The 25,972-nt window shown below is 46.9% G+C and overlaps 1 protein-coding gene across 1 annotated transcript in view; it reads right to left on the bottom strand.

Moving 5' to 3' along the window:
• The window catches only part of PLPP3 (phospholipid phosphatase 3), a 44,981-nt gene extending 20,732 nt beyond the window's left edge, over positions 1–24,249 (bottom strand). Inside the window, exon 1 of the mRNA XM_075710532.1 lies at positions 24,111–24,249. Coding sequence (XP_075566647.1) covers positions 24,111–24,249 — 139 coding nt within the window. The remainder of the gene's footprint in view (positions 1–24,110) is intronic.
• Positions 24,250–25,972: the final 1,723 nt, after the last annotated feature.

Here is a 25,972-nt window from a genome sequence, read left to right as displayed (position 1 = left end):
ATTGCTCTGCAAAAAGCCATGAAAATGTATCTGGCACTTTTTCTCCAGGGAGGGCCCGATGCTCTGCCGAGTGCCCTGCAGCAGGGCAGCCCAGAGCTGTGCAAACAAACACTGGAGGATTGAGTATCAGCACAGCTTCTCCTACCTGGTCAGCCCAGCTACACTCCATCCCCATTATTTTTATGCCTCTGAAGCCTTCCTCAGCTCCCTCCTCTCTGTATTTACAGGGTATACATTTGTACCTACTAATGCCATAAGACTACGTGCTTTGAGCAGCTGTGGGACACCTGTCCTTGGCCCATCCATGCAAGGGGAACCTGAGCACGCACCCAGCCACAAGAGCTGCTGAACTCCCATCAGAGCCTGTTCACCTTCAATCACATTAAAGGCATGTGAAATCTGTTTTTAAACGCTGTTTGTGAACCCGCTGTGCAGGAGACCTGCGTCTGCACAGCTCAGCTGGACCTCTGCACCAGGCATGGAGCAGATGTGCTCAAAACCACAGGGTGATGGGTTAGGACACACACTATGGAGGGGACACCTTGAAATTGCTGCACACCTGTAACTCTGTATTCTTCTAAGCCTTTCAGAGAAATACAGCGTTGTCTCAAACCTGGAAGAAGAGCCCTGGGGTATTTTCCAACCACGATGTTACCTTGGGCAGGACACCCTCCTTCCCTTTGCCTCAGTCTCCCCATCCATCTTTGCTATCAAGCCCATCATGGAGAGGAGCAGTACATCCCCACCAAAACAAGCCCCAAATTCCCTGAAATCCATGTTCAGAGTAAACCACAAACCACAAGATACAGGAAACCCTCCTCCCACTTGCCAAGCAAAACCCAGGTAAGGGGAAAAACAAATGCAGAGCAGTTCAAACTGTCCTTGGGCCAAGACAACAGGTCTCATGCCCAGATCCTATGGAAAGCACTAGGGAATATTTGTTGACCACTAACTTGCTTAAGTATCTGTAGGTTTGTTTACACAGCAAGAAGTCTAAGACACCAGAGGGTTTTTCCTTCCAAAATTAAAAAAAAAAAAAAAAAAGCAAGCACATTGTTGGGTTTTCAGCAAAATTTGTCCATGGTACATTTTCAGCAATCGTGTTCTGCTAGATGTGATTAGCAAAAGTGCCATCCAGGGAGTGAAAAAGCATCATCAAAATAATGTTCTCCATCTCCACGTGAACCACTTTCTGTATTTTACTTTGCACAATCCATTTTGGCTCCTTTTCCTACATGTTAATAGGTTTGCCTAATCTGGGATTATTAGGGGGTTTTGTTAGTCTTAAGAAAAGGGAAAGTCCCCATCATCTGCTCTGTGTGAGCAGGGACAACCACATACAGACCTGAAACCTGTCAGGTACCCAAGAGCAGCTGGGGCCACTACTCAGGACCCCTTTCAGATCCTCTCTAAAAACTCTGGAAATGGGTTAATTGCAAGCACTGGGCCCCAAGGCGCCTGGCAGGGCAGCGTGGTTTCCACTGCATGTGTGAACCAGCAAGGAAAGGTTCCAGAACTGCCTGCCCAGCTCAGATTTGGTAAATAAAATCGGACATCTCGTGTGAATCCAGCTGATCTCCATTCCACTATTTAACCGTTTTGATGCCTAGCCAGCTTGGCCCCAAAACATGCCTCTGATGCCAGCAATCTGATATTAATAGGCCACTTAAAAAATCCTTAGTTTCCCAACGAAAAATTGCAGGAGAAGAGCTAATGTCGCTTGGCACGATCCAATTTCACATGCACTTGAAGCAGCGGCGTAACAGTTGAACTTGGGGAGTAGACATGCCACAGTTACGTGGCTTATTGTTATTTCTCCAGTTCCTCTTGTTAATAGCTTTCACATGACAGGTCTGTAAAACACATGTTCCCACAGACAGTAAAATACATCTGAAAGCTAAAACTGGCTTTAAAAAAAAAAAAGACAATAGTGTTCCTATATATTATGTGAACCCAGGAATAATAAAGATTTGTTTTCCCTTCATTCATTGAACAGCATGGGGTAGTATTTCCGCGTTTCAATTATATGTACGCTTGCCGCAGCTATAATAAGAGCACAACTGACCTATATGGTACACATTTTCTTAAAGTGTGCATAGGCATAGTTTAGAAAATCCAATGGTTTTGTTTTTTCTCCTACAAACTTGTGGTTTAGCGGGATATTGCCAATCAAGTCTTGACATTTTTCCAGCAAAACAGTAACCTCAGATTCCCTTTTTTCCCCCCTTCTCCTTTTTTTTTTTTTAAACATGAGAAACATAAACATACTCTCCATAGCTGAATGGATATTACTTAGAAGACATAACATGCCTTTGATTTCAAGGGCTGGGTGAGAGGCTGCTCTTTCAGCTGTAATTACCCAAGGAAGAGAAGACCCCAGCCCACAGCAAACAGTAAATTGTGCTCAAGATGGCTCTTCTTCCACAAGGTTATTTCTTGGAAGATAGGTTGTCTAAGTGACTAGGTCACCACCCACATTTTTTTTGGCAAGGGGGTTCCAGCACAGAGAAGCCTGTAGCAGTGCCAAAAGGCAGCCAGGGAATGGGTTTTGCAGAAAAACACTACGGAGGCAAGTCTGGAAGAAGACAGAAAATTAAATGCAGAGAGAAATGCCTTTGGGATCCCTCAGCAAAACACCACAGAGACATTATTCACACTAAGATCCGCCAGAGGCAAAGGTAACCAGAAGTGGAGCTACAGACCACACGCCCTTGGAAATGGAAGGAAAGCAGCGTAAGGTTGTACCATGAAGATGGTACATACGGCCTCATCATCTCTTCTGCCCCAGTCTACCTCTCCAATTCACTGTTTTAATAGGAAATTCAGATTATGCATCAATGGCTGCAGCGATTTGCATCTACAAATTCAACAGCTGAACCCCATAAAGGTGATAAGCTTCCAACCTCCACCTCTTTCCATTCCTACCCATGGTACAAAAGTACTCAGAATACAAGAGGTACGTTTCAGAAAACGGTAGCAAATGGTGACCTGCATTGAAGTGATAGACGTATATGGCAAAAAACTTACACTTATTTCGGGGATAGTGACGTTTCTCCAAAAATGGGGTCCTATTTGGCCATTCTGGCTGCAGCTACAACTCACCCATGTGTGGAGACCTACTGCAAAATCTTTAGTAACACTATAGAAGAGTCTCACATCCTCCTTAACACTGGTATCTCCATGCTGAGAAATTACACAGCAACCTGTGGACCATATCCTAAGGCATGGAGGCAACGCTGGCGCATCCATATAGGACTGTGCAACCACAGAAGTACTGTTATCCCCATCTCACAGACAGAAGAAACTAAAGCACAGAACAAAGGGATTTGCTTATTCCAATGAAAAAAAGGTAAATGGAGCCAAGATTACCTTCTGAATTGTAGCATTCTTCATAAGGTGAAGGAAAGGCTTTTTCCTTATAAAAAAGGGGATTTTTTTCTTTAATAACAGAACAAGGAAATCCTAACCACATGCCTTTATCTAACTATGCTGTAGGAGATCAAACAGGGCTCCAAACCATGAGCATAACAGAAATCTCTCAGGGGCTGATCCTGCCCCATCTAAGCCCACAGGAGTTTTGCCGCGGGGTCCATGGTGTAGAAAGTGGCTTTGCCCTACTCTGAGCAGCACAGAGCAGGTGTGGACACTAACGAATTGTGTGAGGCACCGCAGGACACCACAGGGCTGGACATTGAAAAATTATGTTGCTTTTGCTGGGAGGAAGTCCAAGTGACTTGGTGACCTCTAACCACTGGTGTCCTATGCTAAGATATCTCAGTGCAGGATTTAAATTTATTTGTCTTTCCATTTAATAAAGCCAATCAAGTTTGGAAATCTAGCACCAAGGTAAAAATATTTCTTTCTTTGGTTAGCACCCTTATTAAGGGGCAAATAGGCAATCTTGGGAAGGCTGGCAGCATGAAAGCTAAAACTCCACCACCAAGCCTAAACAAAAACCCTTCCAAAACCCCCATGTACTCTCTGACCAGCTTGAAATGTGCATAAAAGCAAAGGCAGAAGAAATAAGGGCTGTGTTGGGTACAACACTTTGAATCTCAGAGTCTTTGAAAGTTAACACTTTGTGCAGATTTAATGGGGGGAAAAATTTTTAAAAACGGGATAAGCTTTTGTTAGCCACCCATTGGAAAAGCTGCGGAGGGAGCAGGAGGGGAAAAAGCGTTTCTGCAGTGACCCACCCATGCAGCTCTCATCTTCCCAGCCCAACTTTCACCTTTGCACTAAATTAAACACCATTTCAGTCTTTTTTTTTTTTTTCCCCATGTTTGGTTTTGACAGAGGTTGGGTTTTCTCCACTAAATCTTTCTTCTTTTAACCCTGCAGGTCAGTGGGATGTTGCTGGCTATCTCAACAAAGCAATGGTAATTTCTAACAAGCACTCTGTGATGTGTTTGGCTGCCAGTGTCCAGGCCCTGGGCATGCTTTTAAGGTTTCAGTAGATTAGACATCTATCTTAATAAGTGAAAAAGATCATTAAATAATTTGGCAGGACTAAGCCAGGCATCTAATTCCTCATTCAAGACACACTCTGTAAATATTTGGGTACCTACAAGTGATGGGCTTTCTATTTGAAGTAGTGGCTGATCTTGGATGCATATAAACCTTATTTGGTTTACAACATTTGTACATGTTTTAAAATGCATAAAAACTAGATTAGCCTACAGTAGGCTTTTATTGGGGCTTTAAAAGTGGGCTTCTCAACTTTTAGAGAAGAATTGCAGCACTGCAGATTACCCTTGGCAGCTGCTGCAAGAGAGAACAACTCTTGAAGCCAGTTGACAGTATACATATATATAATGCCACACACACACACACAGATAAAATTTAATAACACAAAGAACAGAAGTATTTCCACATTTCCATCATATCAGGCATATGCTGACAATCACAATAGGGCCTGATTCTGCACCAGCACCAACAAAATGCATGGGGGAAGTAGGGGTAGGAGCTTGGTCAACCAAAAAATAATCTCAGGGGACCTGAATCCACAGCCTAGAGGTAGCCAAAGGAAGGATCCCACTGCAGGCTGGATTGGGCCATTATGTTGGAATTTTCAAAGGTCTTGAAAGTGTCAGAAATAACATCAGAAATACACAGTACCTTCAACTCTGTATTTTATTACCTGCTCAGTCTTAATTGTTCTTCACCTTGGTTCCAGCAGTCCAGAAGACTGCTCGGTGCATCTGCCTGTATTTTGGAAACACATCTAGTATCTGTGTTTGCAAAACAGATTCCTGTTCAACAGATGCATAAGGATAGACAATTCTCTAAACACACAAACAAACCCTAGACTTTACTGTAGAACAGGTACCTGCTTTAGAGTCCTAAAGAACCTATAAACAAGGATAAGCATATATTGCATTTCTCTGATTTGACCCGTTTGGAAGAGTCCTAGGACACAACAGGTTGATTTCTACAAAAAACCCAAGATATTAGTTCATTTTCTACTTGCTGTAGATTCTCCTAACTCCCACTAACCTTTGCACCTACCTATATCAATCTGTCCGGTGTCCTGCCTATCAAGAGGGTGACATTTCAGTCCACTTTATTATTATTAGCTATATTTCAGCCCAATCATAGGACCTTCAACATAAACCTCACTATTTTTAGGTCCACCAGCTGCTACAGAGTCCAGGAGACTTCCTAGTGAGCAGACACAGGTTCATTTCGACCTAGATGATGATATTTTCTGGGTTCTTTCTTTTGGGATTTTTCTGTTTGTTTTTTTTAATAAGAACTGGTTATTCAGGAACGCCGGGCAAAATGCCTTCTCTGCCTGCTAGTGCAACAGCAAACAAGACGACAGACAAGAGTATTTATTTTCTGTATGGACAACCCTGTAACACTGATGACCTCAAGCTGCAGAGGTATTTGAGAAGTGCCTCTAGAAGGAGCCAGCGGTGGTGGCAGGAATGACAGGCATCTCCACCTGCTGCCCAAACCCGTCATCCAGAGACATACCCATCCTTTGCAGTAAATGCAACCCTGTGAAACCTGGCACATGCTTATTGACCTAACCATGCTGGGAGAACATTACAGAAAAGCTCTTGGTCACAGATACTTTAAACAAATGTCAAGTTATTCTCATGCACTGCAAATTCCTCTGGATTCAAAACCTTGGTAGAAACGCTTCCTCATGCAGCTAGAGCACGACATGCCAGCCCCACACTCCAAGAGCTCCAGATGAACAGGAGTGCTGCCATTGGTTTTACTGGGAGAAATACTGCTCTTTTAGAGAGTACCTGTTACCTATTTCCAGAGGTAAATACCATGTACCAAGGAAGAAAGAGGAGAAGGGAATTCTAAGAAGTGTGTTAAGTTGTTCCTCCTGGGAGTTTGGCATAAACTACTGTATTAAAAGAGCTTTATATTAAAGTGCATATATATTTTCAAATACTTAAAAAATGCATTAATAAGAACAAAAGATCTTATCCAAGTCACAATACCCAGATGCATATAAAATTCTGTATTTGTTGGGTAAACCAGATCTAAGCCAGACCAGCCAACCAGCAAAAGTTGGAGAGGGCAAGTATAAAAGACATTATCAATGGCAACACAGAGCCAGCTCCAGTCAAACACGATGGAAACAATGCCATCATTTCACATTGTCTAGAGCAAGGAATAAAAAGTGATACACCGTGAAAACCCCAACACATCAGCATCTTCTGAGGCACCTGTAAACATCCAAGACCTTTGGAAGGTCTCACAGATATGACAAATCTGACCAAGGATAACCCAGCTTCAATAGAGGGAGGGAAAAAAAAATTAAAAATGTGTCTGTGAACTCTGTAATACTCAGGGCAAATGGCTCGTGTGAAAAATACACTGCGGCAACTATTATGTTTTCAATTACAAATGAAGCGAACATGGTTTACTCTGCCGGTCAGCGGGGTTTGGAACGAGCCCTGCCTCGCCACGACTCCTCCAGGCTCTGCCTTCGAGGAAGGGCTCGGACCACTGCCCAGCCCCGGCAACGCTCACGCTGCAGGAAAGGGGCATGACACCCCATTTCTTCAGGGGAAATCTAAGAGCTTTCTCCCAAACTGATGTAAGGGTAAGCAGAGCTGCTGCTCCCCTTCATCCACATCATCCTGCTGGCACACACTGGCTTCATGAACCCTAGTATTTCTCCATATAATAACAAATCTGCTCCACTCCATCAACCTCTATTCAAGAGGAAAGTTTTGTGGGCTGTAGGTGTTGTTTTAATATAGAAAATACCAAGCAGAAACTTCTCATCTCGGCTTACTGGCCCCAAACACCACTATGTATAAGCCCTGACCCCTTCTTTTTGCACAGCCATGCTGAACCCCAACAAAAGTGAGTGGAAATATAAAACTGCAGCCAACGTGATGCAGTCAATAAAATTATCTCAATTTTTTTTTTTAAAATCAATAAAGGCACAAAGCTATTGAAGCAAAAATAAAGCCAGTTCACCTGGTCAGCATCAGGTGCCTTAAAAAAAAAAAAAAAAAAAAGAAAATTTATCTGCTGAACTTCCCAAACTTCCTTTCCCCCTTCCCAGAGCATCCCAGCCAGGCACTGCAGCTGTAATTAAGCACGTTTTTGGGAGCAACTGCCCCTGTGCAGGATGAGGCAAAGCCTGTGTCCACAGCACTGAAGCCTGCCATGAGTAGCTTTCTGACCCAGTTCTGTCAATGTACCTATTGTAAATGCAAAATCCTTCTTCGGATTTGAAGCAGCAGCCACCTGCACAAATAAGGCCGGGTTATAACTCTGTAACCGAATACAAGCACTGAAAGCTTAAAAAGTTTGTAGTCCAAAAGGTACTTCTGACCTCTTCCTTAAAAGTTCACTAATCACTTTTAATTCATAATTTATTTCCTCTTAATATACTTGCTTTATATACCCCCCTTCTTTTTCCCCCTCCCTCTCCTCCTTTCTTTTTTCTGGAAGTTCCCCAGGAGAAAATGGTATTACACAACTCCCTTGATTAACTGGAAATGAAACTTTTCCCCCTCAGTAGTCGAGATTTGGTAGAGTTTCCAGGATATAATGCATGGTACAGAGTGCTGAAAGAAAGGCAAAAAAATGTGAGCCTGGGTGGAAATGATCCAAAGGCCCTTCAAGCAAGGGGAGTTTGATCTCAGTGGTCCCTAGAACAGAGCTCAGTAAGGCTTTGCCTATTCAACAGTGGGTTAAAAAGGGGTAAGATTATCTCTTTTTGCCCTCATCTCCATTTTGACTGCAGTTACTGCATAGAGTGGCATCCTAATTTATAACAATACATGATGTAACTGAGATTGCACTGGTACCCAGGTAAAATATTTAAAAAAAAAAAAAATCATGCTCCTAATTAAAATAACTTCATATTATGGGGAGGGCAGACTTTGCAGGGGAAGGCAGAGGTGTGACGGCTGCTGCCTTGGCTGTGCTGCCACTGCGCTGCCCGCAGAAGTTTAAGTTACTTTGGTGAAAAGCAGCTGGGAATGGAATACTTCGGTGGCAAGCTGCCACCCAAGTGACAGAGGTGCCCACCCCACGCTGCTTGCAAGGATGGGATGAATTACCTACCCTGACCCTTCTGCCCTTGGACAAGACCCTATGAATTATTTGGGTCCCTGAAAGCTAAACGGAGATTTTTTTGGGGACACCGCGGTTCCATCCTGCACACCATCTTAGACTTCTGGGTGCTTTTTATCCACCTAAGAAACTGCATAGTCTGCAAATCCAGGTGATGCAGCAGTGTCATAGCAACCCCTAAAATCTCACCACCCTCTTCCGCAAGCACAGGGCCACCACTGGCACAGGGCCCAGCCACCATGGGCACGTCCACCTTGTCACACCCAGTGTCACAACAGCCCCTTTCCCAGGCACAGCCCAAACCTTGCCGCAACGGCTGCGTTTTGCAGCCAGGTGACATTTCACAGCCCTGTTTCCTTAGGGGATGGTATAAATCGGGTCGGTACAAGCAACAGCCAAGTCTCCATTCACACTGACTCAAGGGACACAACATGTACTGTGCTCTTTAAAACCAAAAATGGATGACTCCCAATTTCCCTTTCCAGCCCCCCCTGTAACAATGCTGTGCCCTGCTGTCAAGGAACGTGTGAATAAATTGGGGAAAAAGGTTAAAGAAGCCCAAGGGAATAGCAGTGCCTTTTTCTTTATTGCAGTTAATTTTGACAAAGGCTCTTCTGTTCCGTCCACCCCCCCCGCTTTTTTTTTTTTTTTTTTACTTGGAAGGGCTTCGTGCCAAGTTGCATTATTCCTCTTCACCATGGCATTGCCATGAAACCCGCCTGGTATGTTTGCCTGAAAACCACAGGTTTTCATGGAAATTGTTTTTATCTCAACAACAACTCCCTTTGTCACCTCAGACATGAAAAGATGAGGAGAAGGGCTCGGGCTCAAATCCGATCCCAGCAACAAAACATCCACGGAAAAGCACCATGACCCTCCAAGTCCAGCATCACAAAAACCTGCCCTTCCAACCGCACAGAAACCCTCCAAAAACCCTTTTACCACCTCCCTCGTAACACCGATGCAACCGCAGACGCATGCGACGCGCTGCAACCCACTTTGCACAGCCTCCGTTTTAAGCCCTTTGATGCTTGGGAAAAAGCCTGTACCATTGGTGGGGGTGTTTTGAAGGATTTTTAAATGGGAATAGTTTCTTTTTTTCTTGCAGCCCATCATGGCAACCGGAGCCTCCTGGCTCCTGTCAGCAAGGCAGGAGCTCAGCAGCTCGTAGGGGGTGTCCTCTATTTCCAGCCTATTTACTGCTCCATTGAGAAAGGCGCCTATAGATGCTCTAGTTCTCAGATGGGAATTTGGAAGGACTCAGTTATTCAACAAACCAACCCTTTCTAAACGCTGTCAAAGGAGTGATTTGATGCCTTTCAGTGCTTACTATACAAAACGCTGAAAGACCAGCAAACTTCAAAAGCCGCAGAAGCGGAGCTGGAGTTTGGCAGGAGTTCATTAGCTGCCTGTGTCCTTCTGTGTGTGGCTTGTAATTACATGCAGACCTGATGCCAAATCCTCATCTACCAAGGGGTACCAATTAACATGCTGCTGGATGATTCACAGGTAGCTAATATCAAGACTTATACAACAGGCATGCCAACTATCACATGCTTTATTATTATTTTTTAACCTGGCCTTTTTTTCCTCTTTCCAAGTTACTGTACAAGTAAGGTTTTGGCAGCAAAATTGGGATTGTCCAGCCTGTTCCCAGGCCACACACTGGTGCCCCTGATCCTGCTGTCTTTGTGCACCAACATCTGCGAGGACATGTGCATCCCTTAATGCACAGGCCAAGGGCTTGCAAGTTGAGCCACCTACTGTATTTTCCCTTTGTATAAAGCACACTTTTCTGCTTCAAGGAGAAAAACTCCAAAATTGAGGTACAATTTGCACTCCATACTTGCCACTCCTGCTTCTTGTACCTTTTTACTCCTATAGGTAGTAAAACAATAACAGCAGGAGCTTTAATAGTAGCTGGAGAAGCTCAGGAACCAGGTACCTAAAAACAGTAATACACCTTGCGGGGGCGGGGGGGAATGTATACAAAACTGCATCTCCTACAGCAAAATATAGCAGTTATTGGATCCTCAGACCAAAAAAAAAAAAAAAAAAGAAAAAGAAAAAGTAAAGAAAAAAAAAAGAGCCTTTCTCCTTCCCTTTGCAGCCAGCTGGCTCCCAATGCAGCCCTTGGCAATTAAAACCTTGGGAAGTCAAACACAACAGCACGGAAACGAACCTTTTGTTTTTCTGCTTTTTCATTCTTGTCTTGTGTTTGATCCCCAAATAGAAATGCAGGCACCAATTTCTCAAGCTAAGGGGAAACTATGGGCCCAGTGGAGCATCTTGGCACTGACTCGGAGCAGGTCTCCAAACAGGCTGGTTTGCCACCATTGTTGGCTTTCCCATGGAAAACAGGAGACCCAGTCCTCATTTCCTTCTTCTGCTTGACTTTCTACTTTCCCAAAACCAAGGCTTCTCCTCTCAACTTCTCCTCCTCCCCAGTCTGCAGCATCTCGGTGGCCTCCTGTCCCCAGAGCCACCACAAAATGAATGGCACATGACATGGGCACGATTTCAGATTTACTGAAAGTTTGATGCGCCTGGGCAGAAACAAGACTGTAAAGAGGGCAGCAAGAGGGAATTTACAGAAATGGTCAGCTTTGATGTGACACTGCTCCCAAAGGTACCAGCCACAGGACAACTATGCACTGAATCACAGGTTTGGATGCATTATGGATATATGTATAACACCCAGAGACCCTCATTAGCAGCAATTTGATAGCTTTGGCTCTTCTTCCTTTACTTTTGTCATACAGCTTTCCCCAACAGCCAGTTTCTATGTTAATTTTTCTGACAGTTGTTCAGCACGAGACACCCATGTCTCCCACTCATCCCTCTGGACACCCCCATTTCCATACATTTTCCTCTCTCCATAGGAGAAGCAGCTTCTCCATTACAGTTCTTGCTTCCATACCATTGCAAAATGCCTTCAGCCCTGGGGGATAACTCAACATCAGAAAGGCTGAGAGCACAACCCAACACTCGCACCAGTTTATCCTTCTAATAAACCTTTCACTGCATTTGACACAATACAGGTCTTGTCCAGCCATGAAAGCTTTCTGGCTTATCAGGAGAATTTTTAATCAACTAAAAGGGAAAACATGGCCTGACATTTTATTGCTTCCTTGTGCTTTGCTTTTAGATGTTTCAGTTTTTCCCAATTTGTACTCTTGCTAATCTCTTTAACCAGGGATCAGTAGAAAGCCTCAAGTCTTTCATACCCAGCAGCTTCCCCCAGATACTTTGGAGGCAGGGCAGGCAGAGGAGCATAGGGGTAGCGGGGGGGACCTCATGGTGGAGTGGGAGAAGAAGGAACCAGGCACCAAGCTCTTACACTCACTGCAGGTTCTGGGACATGGTTTTGTCCTGGCCACAATTACAAAACAACAAACAACGTCTGTGGGGAAGGGTCATAAGAAGTTCAGCTTTCCTCTATTAAAACCATCTGGTGCCTATAAAAAAAAAAACCCAACTGGTTGGTTGGGATGGTTGGTAGCACCTCCTCCCTGCTCAGCTCTTCCTGGCACTTCTCAAGAGCATGATGGCACTCAGAGGTGCCACTGCAAGGGACAGGGCTGCTGCAGGAACAGGAGATGCACACCCCACTTTACATCCCTCCTGCTGTGAAGAAGGTGCTCCAGCATCCACCTCATTTCACTTATCTGAGCCAGACCCTTCTTTAGGAGGTGCCTGTACGCCCAGCACTCTGGGCTCCTGCCATAGTGCCCTCCGTGAGCCTGTGAACAGGCTGTGCTTTCTGAGCAAAATAAAATGCCCCTACAAGGCTGGCGTGGGATCCAGAAAAGGGTTTCTCCAGGTTAGAGACACGGACAGGTTCCCCTTCCAGCATCGACAGTGAGAGGCATCGCCGAACCTGCAGGGGAGGTGGGACAGGGGATGGGAACCTTTATTTTTCCTTTATTCGGGGAGGGGGGGGGGGGCGGGGAGGAGTAAAAAAAATCCTAAACCTCTCCTTTGTCTCCAACAGAAATAAAAGGAGGGAGGGAAAAAAAAGAAAAAAGAAAGAGAGAGGAGCGCTTACAACTAGCTCCCCAGCCTGTAACACAAAACCGTGCTGTGCTGGGAAACCTTACACCGCGCAGCATCCAGCTCCTGTACTCCTGCTCCATTCGCCGCCTCCCGGATGCTTCCCCAAGCCCAAACTGCCCTTGAGAGAAGCCAAGCCTCAGCCTCTGCTGAAAAGCCTCTTTGTTTGGATTCCCTTTCCAAATCAGCGTATCCTGAGATTGAACTCCCTCCCACCCCTCTTGCAGGGCTTTTTAATGTTCAGATGCCTTTGGCAGCAGCCAGATTCGCCAGCAGGTTTGTGGTCCTGTAACAGCTTTCAAAACCTTGGTGCTGGGGCACGTACAGTGCTAGGAACTTTCTTAACGTTAAAGGAGGGGGGAAGTATTGCAGAATTACTTCAAACGATCCTTTAATCGTGAAATGTGAACAGAGGAGCTAAGTTGTTCTTAATTAAACAATAGCTTTAATCACCCTTCAATAGCCTACATTAAGGCACACCAGTGAGCAGGAGAGGCACTTTTTTTTCTCTCTCAAACTGGCATAATTGAAAGAAAACTAGACAAGGCAATGGAGAAACCCAGGCACGGGGTCTGGTCCATACATGCATCACCAAGAGGGTTTGACTCCAACTGCTGCCATCAGCTTTTCATGCAACCTCAAGTCTGCACCCAGAAATTAAATGCATTTTTCTGTGCTGCCCACTGTCTGCAAGCTCAGGGGCACAAGTGTGCTGCATCCATACAGCCCCTGGCCTGCAATGGGGTCCCCCGTCTCCCTTGGGGTTTGCAAGCGCCCCCAAAATCCCACAATCCCACATAGGGTAGGAGATACAGTACTCCCATGGCAGGACCTCTGGTCTAGCACAGACCCACCTGAGACCCACAAAAAGCACCAAGGCTATAATTTTGGTCACCACTCAGAGCGAAACACGGCAGATCTTGCAGCAAGGGACTGTAATGGGAATATCAGCCCCGCACCTTGCGCCAACACCAAACGGAAAATCAACCCTCTTCTGCAAAACCAGCCTCAGGCCCAGGACTTAAAGCAGTTTCATTGGGGAAAAGTTGTTTTTCACTTGCAGTTAGCTTTTTAAAAAAAATCAACCTCAGCGTTATATCTTTCTCTGTGAAAGCAAAATGCTGAGTGTTTAAGCAGGTGGATTTTCACACTGTGGACCCAATCCTGCGTTCATAAAGCAATACCTAGTTTTGCAGACAGCTTCAGCGAGAGTGAAAGCAAAGTCCCTTATGTTACATCCACAATCCAGATGCGTCCCAAGCTCTATCCCACTTGTCTGGCTGTTTTAAACACGCTACATCCCTAGACACTGAAGTAACTCTTAGAGCTTTAGGCACTAGAAAACTTCTTTGTGCCCATGCATGCAGTGATCTATCAAAACAGGCTTTCTCTAAAATGCTATTTGACTTTTCCATGGGTTTTGCATTTGACAAAGACTCATGCCAGCTCAGTCAGAAAAATAAATGCCACAAAACTTCTCCTTTAAGGAAAAAAAAAAAAACCAAACCCAAACCAAAAAACCCCACATGCACCCAACCCTCACAGCCCATGCTTTAGAAATGCTTCCATATGCTAATCAGCCTCCTATTCAGCTCCAGACTGAATAGGACTCCAACAATGACAAAGAAATACGCTGAACCTATTCCACATTTCATCCCCTTCACTCAAAATGTTGCTGTTACCTTGGTTTTCAGCTGCTTTGTGGGAGCTACAGCAGAATGACAGCTGCATACTAAAACTGCAGGGATGGTCAAGAAATAAGGAGTGTTAGATGAAAAAATATGCACCCCAGACTATGGGAAAAAATATGGAATTATTTGATGAGATAGTCACTGACGCTGCAAACTTTGATAAGAAAGAAAAAAGCAAGACAACAAAGAAAACAAGGCCTCTACTGAAAACATAGCCTTTTGTGGTCAGGCAGCAAAGGGAATTTTTTCTTAGCTTGGCAAGTATGAGTAGGCCAAAGGGCCCTCCAAGGACCTCCCTTTGAGATTTAGCCATTTGTGTTATGTATTATCAACTGGCAGATGTCTCAGTGCACCTTTCCCCGCATATCCTTAACCAGAAAAGCTTCAGCTCTTATTTTGGGAACCGATGAGCCAGTTCCCGCTGCAATGGGTGATGCGAGGTCATTTCCCTTTTCTGCAGAATATGGGAGCGTAGGAATGGGGCCATGTGGGGACGCTTTTGCAGGAATTGAGGCAGGAAGCTCCAGGACAGGTGCACACATGTCCCAGGGACACGCTTTGGCCCGAGCTCTGGGAGTCGCAGACTTCCTCCATGGTTGCACGTCTCTGAGGGTCTGATTTCAAAAGATACCTCGGGAGGCAGGTGACAGCCTGGCAGAAGCATTGAAGTCTGCACCTTCACTGAAATTATTAGGAATTAGAGGTACCTTGGTAGCTCCGAAAGCCCCACTGGGCACCTGGGCACATCTGTAATGGAAATACAGCCTTTAAAGTGTGCCCTCACCCTCAGTGGGCTCCAGCTCCCTGCCCACGCGTGGAGGTGATGGTCCTTCATGCGCCCTGTCTTAGATTAGAAATTCCCAGAGGCACAACCCTGTGATGTGCCTGGGCAGGACCGAGGGCAGCAGGCTCAAATCCTGGCGCAGGACTCCTCTGGGTCCTTCGCTGGGCTGCAACCCAGGAACCAAAGGAGAAGCAGCTCCCCAAATAACAAGGGCCATCTGATCGGTGATCAAAGAGCTGCTTCAGAAACCTGCTAACATCAAACTGATTCACAGCTATCGACTTCAAAGGAGTTTTGCGGCCTGCCATCAGCTTACCGTCCATCCAAAATTACCCTGTGAACATCACTCAGAACATAAATGCACCCAGCGTTCACTAACCCGACCTGCTTACCAGTGGTTTGTCATGCTATTTTCAACTCTCCCTTTGGAAACTAACACTTTAAAGAGTGGTGGGCTTTGCCGAAAAGCCTTGGAAGCCCTCAAAATGCTTGGGGTGTGGGACCGGTTGCCACAGCTGCTGTGCTGCTACAAAGACCAGGGCAAAGACCTCGCTGTCAACATTGGTGGGAACGATAACCAGGGCTGGACTGGCACGATAACCAGGGCTGGACTGGCACGATAACCAGGGCTGGACTGGCACGATAACCAGGGCTGGACTGGCTGCTCGCTCCAGCCAGCCTCAAGCAGAGCCTTGCAGCCTGGCTTAAAGGAAGGCCTATCACACCACCCCAAAACGGAGGTCATAAATAACTTGCTAAGCGTCAAGAAGACAGGCAGCCCGGACGCTGCTTGGCACGCTGGCTTTCAAATTCCGTGGCTGGACATTGAGGCACGTGATGATGTCTCAGGTTTGCATAAGCACATGCTGAATTAAGAGCAATGCAATTAATATCTGCATGCAGTGCCTGTCTCCAGTACACGCATGATCAGACAACAGGGGCACTGCTGCAAAAGCTTTCAAAAATGGCTGTCATTTTCACTAATTTACAGTAAACCCAGGTGAAAGCTAATTACAGGATGCCGTGCAGCTTGTCACTTCCTTTGCGCAGCAGCAGGCTACAACCCTGACGCTGCTGGGCAAAGCGAGCTCTCAGAGGGAGCATAATTTGTTTCAAGAGGGATGGCTGCCCAAAACCACTAACCAGTAACTTTCACTTTTTCTGTTTAACCCTATGGAAGGAAGAACCACACCGTTCTCGGCTCCTCCAACCGGCAAAGCTGAAGCAGCTCCCAGAGGTACAGCCTGCTGGTCTGCAAACTCCCAAAGCAGCGAAGGACACCTTCACGCCACAGCTACCTTCACTGTTTAGGGCAAGGTCTGGGTTAGCCCAGCAGTGCGAATTCAGCCTCAATTTGCGGTGTGTCTCAGGCACCATAGGCTAAGCCTGCTGGTATGTTTTATCAGGGAGGCTAGAGGCACCTCCCAAGCTTCACTGTGCTATGGTCAACATACTTTTCATGTCTTTTTGGGCAAGGGATGAAAAATTATGGGAAAGTACTAGAGGATTATGAACACTCTCCACTGATTCATTGTCACCAGCATTGCCAGACCAACTGCAGCTTCATTTGGGCTCTGGCTGGCAGCCCCAGCCTACCCCTGTAGCTCCTGACTGAGAGCACCATATGCGCAGATAGGACAAGCTCATATATAGGTGCGAGCTACAGGCAACGCTGGAACAAGAACACATGGCATAAAGAGCACAGGCATCTTCAGAGCATCAGAAGCTCCGGAGTTATATTACATGTTCTGCTTATAACGTTTACTTGATGCGGAGAGTCAGTTTTCAACACTCTGTCTTCAAAATATCCAACGCATGTGAAAAACAAGCCCACTTACGTGACCAACTTGAAAGGATGGAATTTATAGGGATTTCTCATACTTAGAAACCCACCAGGACAAACCTAATTTTCAACCTTTTTTAAACGCATTGTCTTGTTAACAAACTTATGCTTAAGGCAGGTTTTCCAATGGTTTGCGTCAAAAGCTGTATGAAGACACTTCAAATTCCTCTTTTTTGGTCACGTTCTGCCTCCTCAGGTCTAACTTGAGGAGCAGCTTCTGCAGATCACAATCCCACCATTACAACTAAGCCATCACGTGCAGCTAATAGGCAAGAAGGGATTCTCGAGCATAACTTCCCAGCAGCTGCCCCAACACAACCCCGTATATAGACACCCAATCTGCCCCAAGGAGCTTTCCATCTGCTAAAATTGTGGAGCAGGTAGTGCTTCTCCAAGGTAGATGTCATGGGAGAGAGCAAAACAGGGACAGATGGGGTGGCTTTGAAAGGGATACGAATGCCCTTCTGAGAAAGGGGCCATGCCATGCTGATCCATAAGGAGATGTGATAGCTAGTGTAGCCTCTTCCCAGCTTTTAATGAGACTCCCCAGTTGAGGTATCTGCAAAGCCAGACCAAAGGCTGGGCATAGGCAGGACCCTGACACACGCAGCAGTGCAGCCTGTGGCACCATGTTAGCAAGGGGGGAAAGCACAGAAGACTGCTTTAGCTTCTGCTGTACCAGGGGTCCCACAGCTCTGCCATACCAGCCAGTGAAAAAAAAAAGAATAATCATTAAGTGTATTCAGAAAACTGACTTCAAACTTCATCATTACAGAATAAATGCTGGATTATTTTAATTTACATCTTTTTTTGAGGCTTTATCATTCACTTGATTCTCATTTTTAAGCTTTTTTTTTTTTTAAATATGAAACCTGACCTATCAAAAAACCCAACACAACTGCAGAAGCCAAGGCCCTAAGACAGAACAAAAAGAAAGTGTGTGGGGGGGGGGGGAAGCAAAAAACCAAAACTACCATGACAGCACTCATACTAAAACCCCAGCTGGCATCCCGCTGCGCAGGAGAGAAAGCTGCATCCGGGGAGGGGGTTTCCCTGCTGCTCCCCCACCAGGACACAACCCCTTGGGGATGCACAGGCCGGGGGAAGCTGCTGTTCTCAGCGCCGGCTGTGTTGACACTGGAATAGGGGGGTTTGAAGGCTGCTGCCTTTCCCCACGCTGCCTTCAACAGGCATGCCCTTGTTTGAGGAACAGGCAGACTGGGCGACCACAACGGTCCCTTCTGGATTACCATGGATGAAGCAGGAGCATTGTATGAACGAAACGGAGAGGACGGAGTCTGCTCCGCCAGAGCAAGCTACAGAGAGCAGAGCTGGGGCTTTTTTCCCCTCTTTTAAGTCATTTCAGGCAGAAATGGAGGCATGCAAACACCCTTGCTATGTCAGATGCAGGCACTAAAGAGGAGCCCTGCTTTGCAAGACTGTGCCCGTGCAGCGCGGGTTCCCAAACTGTGGTATGCAAACCATCTTTGGGCGGTATACGGAGGTACATGCATCTGGAGAATATACCATCAGCCTGTACCTAGACAAACAAAGTCAGACCAAAACAGCCTAAGAAAGGCATGCATATTAAATTGAGATTTAAAGAGTATAAAAATAATCTGTTTGATCTGGGAGTGATGTTTATATTATTTTCTGTGCTCACTACAAACAGACAATTAAAAAAAAATGTCATCTACTGTACTTGTGATCCCATCTCCTGCCAGTCTCAGCAGCAGGTACACAGGATTCAAAGCACTTCTGGCCATGAAGCAGTTGCACGTAATTCTGCTTTCCTGCAGACACATCTTCAGGCTGGCCAAATTCCACCGACTCTGGAAAGCCAGCAGATTTATACCCCTGAGGACTCGGTCTGCCATAGGTACAGCATTTCCTTGCTCTGCAATTAACACCTCAAGTATAATTGTCACTAATAACCTGCTCTTGATAGGTTTTTTTGGTTTTTTTATAAAGCAAACACACAAAAAAGTGTATTTTAAACACCTCCAAAATATTTCTCTCTTGTCCTTTCTTCCAGTCTTCCTTTGGTCTTTCAAGAGGAGGTCAAAACTAAGGATGGGTGTCATGCTTAGATGCTGACTGTTGGTTTAATAAGCAGCTTTTCAAGGCTCAAAAAATCTCCTTTACTCCCAAGTGATGGGATACAACCGCACACCCCCGTACCAAGATGCCACCCCTGCAAACCTGCCTTTGCCAAAGCACTTCCAGACCAGCCATCCCCGAGACAGATCCTGCTGCCTCACAGGGAGCTTGCTGCCGCCAAGAGATCCTACAGGTATTAAAATAAGCGATACATAAACATTAACGACCAAACCTCATCTAGGGATGCTCAAAACACGATGACGACTCTCCACCCACGCAGCTTCTCGCGTGTGGTATGGACTCAGTCCGCCCCAACACAGAGAAGACATGGCACAGAGAAGACAACGCCAAGGCATTGGGACTGCCTGGCTAGTTTAGTACAGCTGGATCTCGTTGTCCCTTGCTGAAAATAAGAAATGGTTGGGTCAGCAGTTTCTTCAGGACTGTATAGAAAGATGTTACCTACACGACAAGTGAGCCCTGCACAGCAGGGTAGTCTTAAAAATAATAAAAAAAAAATCCCAACCCAAACAAAGCAAAGTTGCTTAGCTCATCAAATTCAACTTTACAGCATCCAAATAACTCTAACCTCATCTTTAATTCCTCCCACTCCTTAGACTTAAATGACAGTCCCAGGCCTGTTTGCGCCAATTTCGTGACAGAGCGACAGGGTCTCTGGCAGAGTTCAAACCCTTTTTGCTTCTGCAAGCTGGATGACAAGACAATTTTCTACACAGAACAGGAAAGTTAAGAGTAATCTAAACTGTTAGCCCAAATTATAAGATTATATCCCCATTTACATAAACATGTCAAGGTCCTGCTAGTGTAAATATTTACTTTCAAAGTTCATTTTAGCATCAAGCTTGCTACAGAAGAGGAGATGTCAAATTTGTGAGAAAGCTGAAGAGATATTAAGGTCATAAGAGGCCTATCCATCTGTTGCTTCAAAACCTCCCAAAGGCAGTAAAACTTGTGTTGTACAGATTAACTGGGATTGACAGGAGAGAGAAAATTAAATTAGAGACAGAAAATGAGAAGGGCAGTAAATTATGTCCAGCTTCTATCTCACCAGCCTGAAACATATGCTCCCATAAACCCAATTTCCACGCGCCTAGGAAGCAGGTATGCCAGATGAAATCCCTCTATTTTATAGCATAAGCAGGACTCTTTGGAAGCTGTTCTACCTGTGCAAGCTGCACAAATACAAGCTACTGAAGACCCTCATCTACCCTATCTGCCTTGCTGACACAGCATTCCCTTCTTCTGAGATTAAATGCTCAACTTAGCGCCCGTCAGCAGAGTGCAGGTGGCTGCTCAGAGTTTGCTGAACTCAGGGAGTCCCTGCCAAGGGATAAAACCAGCAGGTCTAAGAGGAGTAAATTCAACACTAGATGCTACATCTGTGGGCCCAGCGTCCAAAATATCCCACCTCAAGGGTCAGGACAGGAGGCTTTTCCCCACCTGGCCCGTGTCTCCTGCAGAAAGATGGTGGCTGGTTGCAGCAGCTCCATGCAGTGCTGCATCTGGGCATCAAAACCCCATGGCACTGAGGAAAGCTGCCCCATGGGACCTGCCCCAGCCAGGGTCACACCAGGCCCCCCCCAGTAACAGGCCTATGCTCCGGGCAGGAGGTGCAAGAAACTCCTGGCAAACGGATGGGGCTGCAATTGGGCCAAAGATGATCAGACAAAGGTGGAGTGAGGTCCTCCCATCACACCTCTTATTTTGCTGCTCAGAGAGTCCCCCACAGCTCTCCAACATGAAGCCACTGACTGGCTTAGCAGGGGCAACTTCAGGCCCCCTCAAGCTGAGCTCCTCAATCACATTTTCAGATGTGCCACAGCGACCAGCGAGACAGGGACGGGGCAGTGGGGACTCTTCCACACCACTGGACTCGCCTGCAGCCCTAACAATTTCAGGAAGCATCTTCTAATTCTCTAAACAGAGCCCTCCCGAGGGGAGGAAGCAGATGGAGAAAGTTATTTTTCCCCCCTCGGATGACCTGCTTTAATAAATGCACACTCAGTTCTTTTCTACCTCTTTTACCGACATGAAATTTCTGGGAAGTTCACAGTGTCGGTGATGAAACCTCTTGTTCATGCAAGAAACCAGGGATTTGTCAGTGCAAAGTACACTCATTAGAGGAGTGGGGTATTTGGAAATATTCAGCTCCCTGCCAACTTAACACAAGTTGGAAATGCAGAAGAAATGGGGGGTCTGGTTCCGCAGATCTCCATCCACATAATCCACCAGCAACGCACTTCTGCCAAGGGCTCAACAACTTCGCTCCCCGTGATCCCCAAGGAACGAAGATACAAATCTTCTGCTTATGCATTTACTATCAAGATAACCATTGTACTTAACGATGAAAGACAAAGTGGATCTTTCTAACAACTCACGCCAAATTAAAGCTGAAGGAAGCTCCCGATAGCTCTGCTTTACTTATTCTGACTTTCTTAGATGTTTATGATAATTGTCTTCTGGGTAATTTGTTTACATTTGTATGTAAACAAAGAAGGGTTTTTACACATCTACCACCTCAGAGAGCTGACATCTGTCATTTCTGAAAGACATTTCAGCCATAGTTTATTCGTTTCATCCCCCCGCCCCCAAAAAAACAATGCAGGTCAGAATTACAGCAGTACCTGCAGCAGAAGCAAATACAGCATCACAGACCTCTGCAAATCAAATGACCAGTTTTAATATTTCCTAAAGTGGTCCTCAAATGAGAAAAAGCCTGCTGTTTCCCTGCTATTCTGAATGTCTTTGGGCAGCCGCTCAAGAGGCATAACTCAGTTTAACTGCACTGGAGGCCATTGGCCATGCACCAGCAGAAGACCTCTGCTGAGTACCTCCACCTTAAAACAAGTCATTTCACCCAATTCTACCTCTCATTATCTTACATAGATGCCATTCTTTTACTGGATGTGTAAATACCAATCAACTTGTATCCGTCCAACTTTCTTTTACAGGCTTCAGCTAGAGCATCTCTTTTGGGTTTTTTTTTTCCCCACCTTCAAAGTGGTTTTTTTTGACAAGCTCAGGAAGGAAGAAAACTGGGAGTCAAGTGCTTGGAAACTATAAGCTCTTAGTCTTCCCTAGCAAATGGCAGAGAAAAGAGCAAGCCAAGCCTCCTGCAAGTGGGGCAGCTGGCTTTCACAGCACCTCATGCCCAGTCATCCACCAGCAGGTCCAATACTACCGGTCTGGGTGTATTTGAAAAGCCCATCCCCAAACACAGACCATGGGCTATCCATCGTGTAATCACCTCCCTTACCACATCCAACCCATGCTCTTCACCTGCTGGTGATCAGCCAGATCTAAAATTTCCTTCAGCTGTTGAATTCATGATCTTACTTTTAAATGCACCTCACATGGGGTGGGGGGAAAACAACCAAAAACACAGCTCTGGTGTTTACTTTCTTATTTCCACCTGTAGTAATGTGAAACAAAGCAACAATCACCGTTTTTGCTGTATCACATTATTCCCCACTAACAATACCTTCCACTGATGCTTGATAAGTTCTGTTTACCCAAACTATCACAAGTAGAATAACACATGTCAACTAACTGCTTTTGCAGTTAGGGCCCTTAGTCTAGAGATGGAGAAGAAAAACCCTTTACCCATTCAAAGAGCACTTACGCCAGGAATGCCTGAAGTTAAGAAAACTTGTGTAAATAAAAGTTTAAAAGTCCTGACTCCTCGGAGCTGTTTTACTAGGCATCCAACCTTCTGTTAAGTAAGTGAGGTAAGTCAAGCTAGTCCTGTTTCTGCTTATATTAGTTTCATATATGGGATATCAAGTATTTTTATTTTTTCCAGATACAAGAAGATGAAGCTTTCTGCACCGGCCTCTATTCTTGTGGGAATATAAAGAGAAAACCATGCCTCTCTTCTTAATGTATTAGTGCCTTGTAATATACACCAGATGATCAATAAACTACATAAAAATTAAATCACACTGACAGTCTTTAAAAAAATGGGCTCTAAGCAGAAACAATTGTTTTAAGGACTGTGGTGTCTGGAGTATTAAACTCACATGCTGTTGTGTTATTAATCTCTTTGTTGGAAGCCAGTTGATTTCCCCTGCCTGTGTCTGTCAATTAAATATTCAGCATTGCAGCCACAATTGAACGGTTGATGTTTTGGCATGCAAAATCTTTTTGAGACAGACTGTTGACAGTTTCCTTACATGCCATATCATTTCCAAAAGCCAAGCAGGCCAGCAAATTCAGATCTCTGCCAGCGAGTACGAGATGCCCGAGAGCACTTCAAAGCAATCTTTTGAAGAAATGAGTTTAGCGAGATGCCTGCGCTGGGTGCAAGAAGGGGAGAGGGAAGAAAGACACGACCACTAGTAAACCCGACATCCGAGCAACACAAAGTAACTAGAGTGGCAAGAGTTTCTCTGGGGATTTTTGTTGGTTGTTTTTTTTTTTTTTTCTCTCATTATTAACCAAAAAAAAAAATTAAGTAAACCCAAGCTGCGCGGTTTGTTGCAGCCGTAGAGCACTACCTCCACCTGGAGCTGGCCCTGGCGCCTATCGAGGTCCGGGCAGGCGGCGGGGTGCGGGGCACAGCCCGGGGGGCACCGGGCCGGGGCGCATCCCCGAGCCCACAGTGCCCCCTGCGTACCGCCGGCTGCCGGGCTGCTCCCCCCGCCCTCCTTCCCCCGCAGCGCTGGCTCAGGACATGGCAGTGGGGGGAAGCGACACGTAAATAAGATAATAATAATCAGTAAATCGGGGCGGGGGGGGCTGTGCCCCCCTCTCCGCGCGGACAGCGGCTGCCCCGCTCGCCCCCCGCCAGCCCCGCTGTGAGCCCGGCGGGACGCGCCCCCCGCCGCCCGGCCCGCGGCGCCGCCGCTGCCCGCTCCCCGGCTCGCCTCGCCTCGCCTCGGCCGGCGGCCCCGCTCCACGCTCCGCTCCGCTTTTGTTTGGGAAGCGGCGCGGCCGTGCGAGCTCTGCCCGCCCTCCCTCCGCGAAACTTTCCCAAAGTGGGGGGCCGGGGGGGCGGGGGGTGCCCGGAGGGGAGAGGAGCGGAGGGAAGGGGCGCGGAGCCCCCGCGGCTGCTCACCCATGACGAGGCAGAGGAAGTCGAGGCAGATGAGCAAGGCTTTCTTGCTGCTGCTCTTGGCCGGGTTGTTGTTCAGCGCCGGGCTGCCCCCATTCTTGCTCTCCGGCGGGATCGCCTTATCGTACTTGTAGCTCTGCATTATCGGGGGCGAGCGCCCGAGCCGTGCCGTGCCGAGCCGAGCCGGGCCGCGCCGCGCCGGGCCGGGCCGCGCCGAGCCGAGCCGGGCCGCCGGGCTCGCACGCGGTGCGCCGGGGAGGTGCTGCCCGCGCCGCCGGAGCCGCTCCCGGCCTCTCCGGTGGGGCACGGGAGGCGAAACGCAGGCGGGTCTTCCAAAAAAAAAAAAAAAAAAAAAAGGCAAAACAAAACAAGCACAAAACCACCAGCAAAGGAGGGGCGGGAGGGAAGGGGGAGCGAGGGAGAAGTTCGCGGGTGTCCCAAGGCGGTGGAAAAGTCCTGGAGGAAAAGCCGGCGGGAGGGATCGGGGGGGAAAAAAGAAAAAAAAAAAATATATGTATGTATCAAGAGCTCAGTACGCGGGGGGAAAAGGTGCGGAGCGAGGAGCCGGGCGATGGTGACTCCCGGGGGCAGGTGGGCTCGGCGGCGCTCCGCGCTCTGCTCCGCTCCGCGCTGCGCTGGGGGCTCCCGCCGCGCCCGCCCCGGCCGCTCTGGGAGCCACCGGCTTGTTTCTGCACTTTTATTTCGCGAGGTCCTTTCCACCCCTTAGGAGGAAAAAAATAAAAAAAATTAAAAAAAAAAAAAAAAAAGAAGGGGGGGGGAAATCAGTCACTTCGCCTCGGATGGGATATCCAAGTAAGCACAGCCCCTTTCCTGCATCTGACATTTTACATAGATAATTAACTCCACATTTTTTCCTGAGGGAAGTTAAAAAAAAAAAAAAAAAAAAGAGTCAGGAACTAAAGTTTTTCGCAGACCAGAAGGAGGGAGCCTCTAGCGTTCACAAACTACAGAGAGGAGCGCGAGGGGCGGGGGAGGAAAACAACCAAGGCTGGAGGACTCCCGAGAGGTGGTAACGGTGGGAAGGGGAGAACGCTGGTGACAAATAACTTTAAACATTTTTCTCCTGTTTTTTTCTTCCTGCCCTCCAGCTCTGCTCCATGGGCTGAGACTTTCTCCCCCTCTTCGAGGGGATGCTGTGTGTGTTGTACCCACAGACCCTGTTGCTTGGCAGACCCCAACACGGCCACCCTGGCAGGGCCGGATCCTGCCCTGCCCACTCAGGGCTGAAGGAGGGCCTCGGCCATGCCACCCGCACACCAGGTATCCCCACCAAACCGTAGCAGCTTTGCCCTCCTGCGCCAGCAACACCACCTTTGTAAAATGAGTGTAACGAGAGTGTTCAGAGTTGGGTGAGGGATTATTATATTGGTTAATCGCCCCTTTGGTCTAATGAAAAATCACCGATGAATTAAACGAAAGGTTTCCCAGGAACCCTGGCTGGCAGGATGGCGATGCTAGCCGCTCCGAGCAGGGCAGCTGGGGGCACAGGCAGTGGGAATGAGCGCGTGGTGCCAAAGGAAACTGCTCAGGACAGCATCTAACCACTTCTTTTTTTTGGTCTTGTATCTGACCTCAGCCTTCCATCTGTGTGCTGGCAAACCACCACCAGGACAAATCCTGTGCCGTGGTGCATATCCTGCCAGGTCCCTGGTGTTTTGCTGCCTGCGGAGGCAGGGAGGCAGGGGAGGCAGGCAGGGAGGGCAGGGAGGACCCCCCAGCAAGGACACACTTTCCTGCTGCTTTTTGCAGAGCTGCAGACTACAACCCGAGCAACTACAGATTGCGCCTTGGCAAGGGCAGGTTTTCCAGGAATCTGTTTAGACACATACCTGGCCATATTTGGA

This window comes from Pelecanus crispus, chromosome 5 (genome assembly GCF_030463565.1).
Source record: "Pelecanus crispus isolate bPelCri1 chromosome 5, bPelCri1.pri, whole genome shotgun sequence".
Classification (NCBI taxonomy): domain Eukaryota; kingdom Metazoa; phylum Chordata; class Aves; order Pelecaniformes; family Pelecanidae; genus Pelecanus; species Pelecanus crispus.
Note: the sequence above shows the minus strand (reverse complement) of the source record. Positions and strands in the feature narration are given on the sequence as shown.